At 43.2% G+C, this 8644-nt stretch overlaps 1 protein-coding gene across 3 annotated transcripts in view; it reads right to left on the reverse strand.

Annotated features, from left to right (window-relative positions):
• Window positions 1–1598: 1598 nt before the first annotated feature.
• Window positions 1599–8644, reverse strand: part of LOC103774783 (annexin A8-like) — a 14282-nt gene continuing 7236 nt past the window's right edge. For 2 of the 3 annotated variants that reach the window (XM_008942208.1, XM_008942210.1), the window contains 7 exons: window positions 8004–8083; window positions 7290–7349; window positions 6465–6558; window positions 4315–4410; window positions 4009–4067; window positions 3018–3140; window positions 1599–1655 (listed from right to left, as the gene is read on the reverse strand). In XM_008942208.1, the coding sequence (XP_008940456.1) occupies window positions 1599–1655; window positions 3018–3140; window positions 4009–4067; window positions 4315–4410; window positions 6465–6558; window positions 7290–7349; window positions 8004–8083 (569 nt within the window). The remainder of the gene's footprint in view (window positions 1656–3017; window positions 3141–4008; window positions 4068–4314; window positions 4411–6464; window positions 6559–7289; window positions 7350–8003; window positions 8084–8644) is intronic. The other variant, XM_008942209.1, reaches the window with a different exon arrangement.

Here is an 8644-nt window from a genome sequence, read left to right on the forward strand (position 1 = left end):
TTGCCTCCCGCTCGCCTGGGCCCCGTCGTGCGGCCCGGGCTGCACAGCGCCTGGCACCCACCAGAGGGCGGTGTCAGCACGGCTCTCCCCGCTGCCGCGCCCCCGCCCGGAGACAGCGCCCGAACCTGCCCTAAGGAAAACCAGGGGAAGGCTGATCCTCGGCATCAATACGAACAGTGGCTCTCCGAAAAACCAGGCGGGTCCTCTGGCGCTGAGAAGGGCTATCTGATTCCCTGACCTTTAATGCCTGGAGCTGGCTCACATCCCCAAACACTGAGTGAAGAACCTTTCCTTGATGCTCAGCCTAGAGATGCATCTCAAACTTATTTTAGGCCAGGCAAGAAACTGGGATACCGCTGAAAACACAAGCACTTAAAGGATCAGAGATTGAAATCTCCTCCTCTTAACGTTCACCTGAGGGATGCAGATATCCCGACCCCAGATCTGCATCCTGGACTCCTTAAGACTTCTTGAACTCACCACTCTTACTGCACTCATTCCTGCCCATTTCAGCAGTGCAAGGAAGGAACTGCCCCTTTGCCAGAAAATTCACCCCCTTGATCAGAAAAGCTACTTCTCTCAACACAATGGCTTTGGGTAATTACACATTTAAATGTGTTGCTTCAAATGTGGAGAATCATTTGTCAAAGCAGACACAAGCTTCTCAAAGCTTTTAATCCTGTTTTCTCTCTATTGCTGTCCAAATCCGGGGTCCCACTCAGCAAGAGATAGGTCCTGCAGCCATGGAAGTGAGGAGGAACTTTCAAGGGAGTCCACTAACTTCTGTGAAGTTAGTGTGAAACTAGGAGCAGAAACAGGTCTGCTCCCAAGAGCAGGATAACCTAGTATTTGCCCAAACCAAATCATCTGCCCCAGTTCTTATTTCCCCACAGTCTGACACTGATGTCACACCCTGAAATTGCCAGTCTCCCCTCACAGACACACAAGCAAGGAGGAAATCAAGCACACAGCTTTCAACTTTGAGGTGCTTACAGCCAGTTTGGTTCTACCATACCCTGCTCCATGGGTAGCCCTCAATGAAGTTATACAGAAAAGGCTGCTAAACCAGCACCCCTAAGACTGAATTCTCCATTCTAACTCATGCTGTAATGCCTCATTAATAGCTGGGACTCCTTCCAGACCCACCCTGCTAGCATCAAATGGCCAGTGCTGTCCCAGCTTGTTCTAGTGAAGGTTTCAGCCTAGCAAGGCTTCAGGACAGCCCAAGATTTATAGAGTTGTTCAGGATTAGGAAACACAGAGGGTTTAAAAAAGCCTTTAATTTCATGTCCAAGTGCCACCCTTCACAGTGTGTTAAAAGAGAAGGGAAGAGAGAAGGGAAACTGCACAGAACAAAATAGAAACAAAAAAGAAACATTCCCCCTTGTGTTTGAGAAACTACTGGGGAAGTTAATAGCTTTTAATGTGTAACAAGTGCTCAAATCCTTCAGAGAGCTTTGGAAATCTTGACCATTAATTTGATCTTCTTTTTCTCTCCTCAGATCAATGGAAATACTTTCTGTGTGTACATTTTCAGATCCTTGTTCACTGTTAATGTTCTTTCTGTATCCATTTCAACATCTTCCTCCTAGATTTTGTCAGTCACTGCCACAGAGATTCAGCAAGGCTGTCTTGTAATAGCCACTGGTGTCATCCTGACAGGGGAAAAAAAAATTTAAAAGGTGAATGTACAAGTTCCCCTGCATACACTGAGTGCTGACTTTGTCAGTCTGTGGAATATGCCCACAGAGGAAAAGGACCTTGGAAAGAGCAAGACACACTTCAGCAGAGTTACTGCCAGCTGACACACCATCAAAAGTGTATGGAGAAATGAGGCTTGTGGCTGCCACCTGAAATAACATTTATCAAGTGCAATGCCTTTCTTTGGAATCCAGGTGAGTAACTGATCAGGGCTCCATCCTGCAGAGCAGCACAAAGTCAGAACCAATGAAAGCCACCAAGCCGGCTGTGTTCAGATTTTATGTCCTTGGATATTTGTGCAGTGTCTCCCCCCTACAGGAAGGGGAATGGCAGTATAGTTTAGCCCTGACATGTGACATTTCTAAAAAGCCACAAATATGGTCCTTTTGGTCCAGAGAAGCACTACAGAGAATATCAGTAGATAAAAAATTTGCTCCCTTTGAATGTTTTCTGACAACAGGTGTAAGGCCAGTTCCACTTCTCAGAAGGAATGAATATGTACAGACCCTTGAAGACTGATCATTAATCAACATGACAGACACTGACAGTGTCAATTAGAAGAAAGGGCTTTCATTATAGAACCAGACTTCCCATGGGGACTGCTAAGGACAGGGCTTCTGTGCCATTTGCACTGGAGGAGAGGAATGTCCCAGAGTCCTTAGGACAAATGGTAAACCCCAGCATTTCAGCCCTAATAGGAAGGGTCATTCAGGCAGAGCTGGGACTCAAAGCTCAAAAGCTACAATAAGCTTTGACAAGGTTCTGTTTCTAAACTTATCTCACCACAGTATAGACCAGGACTTCATCTGGGATAAATGAGCTTAAAAAAACCCCAACCCCCCCCCCCAAACTAAACAAAATCCCAACCAACAACAAAAAGAAAACAAACAAACCAAAATCAGCACTGTTTTGACTTATATGGCACTGGCTTAAGATAGTCAAGGACAGCAGAGAGAGAGAGAAGAAGATAGCACAGCAGCGTGAGTATAAGGTGTAACAGAGAAGATTAAATCAACCTAGATTCATCTAGGATATCATGAAATGCACGTATACAGAGTTAGGGCCATCAAAAACCTGGAGTGGCTTCTCCTTGTGTTTGACTTTGTACAGGTCACTTACAGGACATAAAATCTGACTCACCTTTTTGGCATATATTTCTCTCACGGAGACGATTGTTAACAGCCTAATGAAGGAGAGATATTATCTTCACAGAAAAGACATTTTTACCAAAAACAATCATGGAAGCATCCCACAGTGCAGGACAGGTTAGCAATGTATGTAATGGCTGAGAAGGATCATATCAAGATGCTGCTTACCAAAATCATACTGGAGAGAGACTTTCCTGCGATACTCTTGAATTCAGCCTTTATAAGATTTAAGTCAACTTCACTTCGAGATACGATCACCCTTATAAGAGTCTTATCACAGGTACCAGCCCCCTGGAATAACAGATCTGTCAGTCTGTGATGTTAGTGGGTGTTCAAGGGACAAGCTGTTGCAAACTGGCACATGACAGGAAGAGTCAGCTTTCAAACACTGCTTGGCACATGTTTTGCAGCACATCTGCTTCTCTTTCTGGACAGCTGATCCCCACCCTCCTCCCAGGGGCCACTGTCAATACCATGAGCCCACCATGGAAGTGTGCTATAAGTCTTTGCACATGTCAAAGGCAAAAGCAAACATGCCACAGAGTTGGAAGTTGGCACTGTATACATGTTGTCCTTCTACAGCCTCACCCATGCAACACTTGAGTTCAACCGATATTGTTTAATCACTCACAGGAAAATTGAGATCATGTTGATAATAAAAATAATCAGTCATCTCAGCTTTCCACACAGCTGGGAAAGCTGATGTCTGTCACAGATCAATTAGGAGTTACAGGGGCACAATATGTAGCTGCCTTATCTATCTCCATTTGGAACTCTCTCATTTTATACTGCTATTGAAAAAAAATATTCCTAAAAAGAAGATATTGCGGTGCAGTTCTTTAAGTTAACATTAAGAGACAAACTCCACCATGATCAAACTCTTAGAAAAGGCTCTTCCAGAAGTTTTGTCCACATTCCAGAAGGTGGGACTGGGCTCCTTGCAGACTCCTAAGTCAGAAAAGCCAGACTCCCTTGGTATCTCAAGCATGGGTACTTTTCTGCCAAAAGTGTTTGAAGGGATTCTGCTATTACTTGCAACAATAGCACTAAACTTGCTGGATTTCACTAACACCTTGGCTCTTCTAATTTAACTTGTAACCTGGCTTCCACCCATTTAAGTCCAGTATGAAAACAAGTAAGTTACAGTGAAGAGTCTTACCTTTAAAGCATGGTACAGCTTCTCTGCAAAGTAACAATGCACGTTCCTGGTGCATTTCACTAGGCACACAAAAAGGCTCAGTAAGAATCAACAGTAATTCCAGTGTAGGGCAGCAAGTAACAGAGATTCAACATGCTTTCTATTAACTCAGTATGACCCCAGGATCCAAGTTAATCTTACCTAAGAAGTACCCTTTACTTCCTACCAGATACTTTATTAAAGTAGATCCATCCCATAACAGTAAACTGCTGCAGAGGAAAAGGTAGTGGACTCAGAGGAAAGAAAGGGAAACGTGGCCACTCTTACCAATAGCCAGCATGGCATCCTCAAGTGAACCATGAGTTTCACTCTTGATAGAGTCTTCTATGCTCTTACCAGCCAGTTTCTGGTATTCTTCAAACACTGAAACACAGAGAGCTTCAATTTTTACAAAGCACCTGCTCAGGTATTTTGTGTCCAGTATGTACAGGTGTTGCTTATGTGGTGATATGAAAACATAGATCCTGCTAAAGCAATGGCCACATCTGCACCAAGTTCAGAAGTCTTTAGTCAAGCCCAGAAAACAGCTTCAAAAATGAATGGCAATGTTCACAAAACCCCAACCCATCCACAGGTCTTAATTCCCTGCCCTAATCTGAAAATACAAGCGCTGTCACCTCATATTCATTTGGAAATCTGACTCTTCCTTTCTGTCTTTAACCATAGAAATGATGCAGACAACAAAGGGTTAGGCACGACTCAGTCATTTAGTCTTGTGTGTGTTGATGTCCCTAGCTTCAGGAGCCAAAAGAAAGAAAATTAAAATGAGGACTATGGCACTCACGGCCCTTGGACTTTTGAATGAAAATAACAATTTGGGAAAACTTATTGTTTCAACCATAACTTTAAAAAACAACTCAGAAAAGACGAGCAAAACAGGTGCAGATTCCAAGATACTTGAACTCCCACGTTAACAAAAGCTCAGTAACAGAGTTGTTGTTCACCTTATATGCTCTGGATACTCTGGGGTTCAGATTTACAGATCTCAGATTTGATTCCTTGCTTTCAGACTGACAAAGAAGGAAAACTTCTATGCCGTGCAAAGGGTGCCTTAATGAAGTTTGTTCAGCATTCAAGATCAGATACCTAAACATTAAAACTCAGATACTTTGGGGAAAAGCAATACCACCGAATATACAGATGCATACAACCTTCTCAGCTCGGGCCTACTCTCCATATGACAAAAAACAAAAATAAAAATCATCTGCAACAATTACACTCAAGTTTTAAAGACTAACAGTTACAGGCTGCCATAGCACAGAAGAAAATACTTTCTTGGTGATAGCGTAGGTCTCAAAGACTGGTTACATCCCAACAACCATTAGTTGAAATCCAGTTCTTAAAGGCAGACACAGCCAAAGACTAGAGACCACTTTTTGTTTGTTTTCCAAGTGTTGCTGGGAGACTGAATTTGAAACACAAATACCACCAAATATACAGATGCATTCAACCTTCTCAACTCCGGCCTACTCTCCATATGAAGAAAAAAAAAAAAAATAAAAATCAGCTGCAACAATTACACTCAAGTTTTAAAGACTAACAGTTACAGGCTGCCATAGCACAGAAGAAAATACTTTCTTGGTGATAGCGTAGGTCTCAAAGACTGGTTACATCACGACAACCATTAGTTGAAATCCAGTTCTTAAAGGCAGACACAGCCAAAGACTAGAGACCACTTTTTGTTTGTTTTCCAAGTGTTGCTGGGAGACTGAATTTGAAACACAAGGGGGAGCTGGCCTCCAGGGTCTAGAAAACAGGCAAAACTCGTTTATCACCAGCTGAATTGATCAGTTTAGGTCCAGCTGATTTACAAAGAACATGATATGCTTAGATTCATCTGACATAATAAAATCTGTTGAAGTAGTCCAATGCTCTGACTGAAAGTCTTGAGATGACAAGGCCAGGTCTCTGCTGAATGGGGTGGAGGGGAGCTGAGGGCTCCCTCAGCTGGAGCCGGGTTAGTGTCTTCCCTCCAAGCAGGCTTTGATGCCCTCAGAAGAACCTGGGGCAGACATGCAGAGTGCACCCTATGACTCTCCAGTCCTCCAGCTACTTTTTCAGTGATTTTTTCCAGAGGAACCCACATCCAAGGGACCACAAGTCTGTCTATTGAATGTTCCTACCTGGTTCGAAAGGGAATGACTCACTGTCTCCTCCCCTTGGGTTTACAAAGCCAGCTATACCATCCCATCATCACCACTGTATAGGGACATCTAGATAAGTCACTTGATTTTTAGCAGCAGTAAGTCTTCATAAGTTTTCGTGTAAGCTACTGGCAGCTTTTGGTCTGTGAGTGACCAAGGATTAGGAGGCAGACTCAGGGACTTATTTCTGCCCACCTGTCTCTCCCATCTATAGCCCTGCCTCTTCTTTTTGACTAACTGCAGAGGCTTGGGAGTGTGGGCTCTGCTCCATACCTTTCAGCAAGTGCGTGGCACTCCTTGAGCACAAGATGGTGATGAACTGCATCTCATCAGTGCCCCGTATCTTCTCCCCAGCAGCATAGAGAGTCTGTAATTTAACACACAATTGTTAGAGAGATGTTCTGTGTGTGCACCTGGTAAAGGAACGGAGCTTGGCTTAAGGCACTGATAGGGTAAAGTGTTTTGAAGTAACCTAAACCACTGTGTGAGCTAGACTGCTATAGAATGGTTGATTATGAACACACTTGATTGTGTTTTCTAGCCAAATTGGAGCATCCACTATTTCCAAAAAAAAAACAGCAGCGGGAGCAACCAACAACACTCTTGAGGTTTCTTCTTTTTTCTTTGCTGTTCCACTCCACCATATCCATAAATTTTCACATATCAAAAGCAGCTGAGCCCAAGCCCATCTCTCATCACTCCTCTTTGGAATAGCAAGTCTCAACAGTGCAAGCAAAATTGAAGAACCCCACATTGCTTCTGCTTGAAGATCACCCCACACCAAAATACTGTGGTTCCAACCTTCCACTGACCAGGACTTTTCTTTGCTGTTCCACTCCACCATATCCATAAATTTTCACATATCAAAAGCAGCTGAGCCCAAGCCCATCTCTCATCACTCCTCTTTGGAATAGCAAGTCTCAACAGTGCAAGCAAAATTGAAGAACCCCACATTGCTTCTGCTTGAAGATCACCCCACACCAAAATACTGTGGTTCCAACCTTCCACTGACCAGGACTTTGCTGCCCACTGAAGCACTTTGAAGTTCAAGACACAGTAAGATGAGAGATATCCCTAGTCACAGGCATTTGAGAGTACCTCTGCATCCTGGAGAGCTAGAGCTGTGTCCACATAGAGTGTAGCGTTGTCCCTCTCACCCTGTAGGAAGAAAAGAAAAGGTAACCATTTTGTCTGATGAATATACTTCCATATATAAGGATCACAAAGTATATTCTGGGCAAAGATCAATTATCCTTCTCAGCTATCTATTTCTGCAGAGTACTCAAGCAATAATGTTTCAGACAGCACAAGTGCTAACTTCCTCACTGAAAGACACTGAATTCAGTCCTGTGAATCACAGTAGAAAAATTGCTAAGTTATTCTGCTACTAGGCAGGAAAATTCAGAATATGTGATAGGATTAATGCATCCAAATGCAACCAGCATTGAGGGCACAGACCCTGGAAGATTAGTGAATCATAGTTGAGGGACTTTGTTTTCTAAGAGCCTTGTAGAATCCAATGGTTTTACACATATAATACATAAAGTGATGCATCCCCCTGTAGAAGAGCAGACTGTAAGTTCCCAGCTCTCTTACTGCTGCTGAGGAAGGGAGGAAGGGAAGGAGGGAGGAAGGGTTCCCTGCTTCAATCACACTGAAGCTCAAACACAGATCCAGTCCAAGTGACATGGTTGTCTCCACAGTCTGTCTGGTGACCATGACTGAATTGCCTCTTCTATTGCATGTCGTCTTCAAAAAGGAAGAGAAAAATGTACAGAACTTTATACTCTCATCTCTTCTCTCTACCATTACCTGAAGAAGGCAAACGAGAATCTTCTCAAAGTAGCCACTTGTTTCCGATTTTATGTCTTCTTCTAGATCAGAATCGTATTCTACCCAAAGGAAAGAGAAGGGCAAGAGAAGAAGTTATTATTTCAACAATACAATCTGTATATTACTAGTCATCCAAGGACACACAATAGACTGATACTAGTCAAGAAGGTCATGGGGAAAAAAATAGGGTTGAGGTCAGCTGACACTCAGTGATACCCAGGTCAGCTTTGCATCCAGCTGAGTCACTAGCTCCACTGCTGTTCAAGGCATGAACACAGAGCCAATATTAGAGATACATTTTAAGGAATCAAAGACATACAAAACATTTACAAACATGTTTGATCAAGTCCCATCCAGAGTGCATTTAATGAGGAGAAAAAGCCAAGTGCATAGCTATAGTTTTGTTCGCATTCTGACAATAGCCTATGTGGCCAAGCTGCACCAAATTTGTGATTTGTTGACCTTTTCCTGTAGCTGGATGGAAACCTAGAAAGGTGTTTTCAAATTCTCTCAGCATAGCTATGTTCTGTTTGCCAGGCTGAAAGCAGAGTTAGGCTGCACCTTGCTTTTGAAAAACCCATTTTTGTACTGACAGTGCTAGTTGGTAACACCATTCCTGC

The sequence above is a fragment of the Merops nubicus genome, unplaced genomic scaffold (genome assembly GCF_000691845.1).
Source record: "Merops nubicus isolate BGI_N331 unplaced genomic scaffold, ASM69184v1 scaffold12036, whole genome shotgun sequence".
NCBI lineage: Eukaryota > Metazoa > Chordata > Aves > Coraciiformes > Meropidae > Merops > Merops nubicus.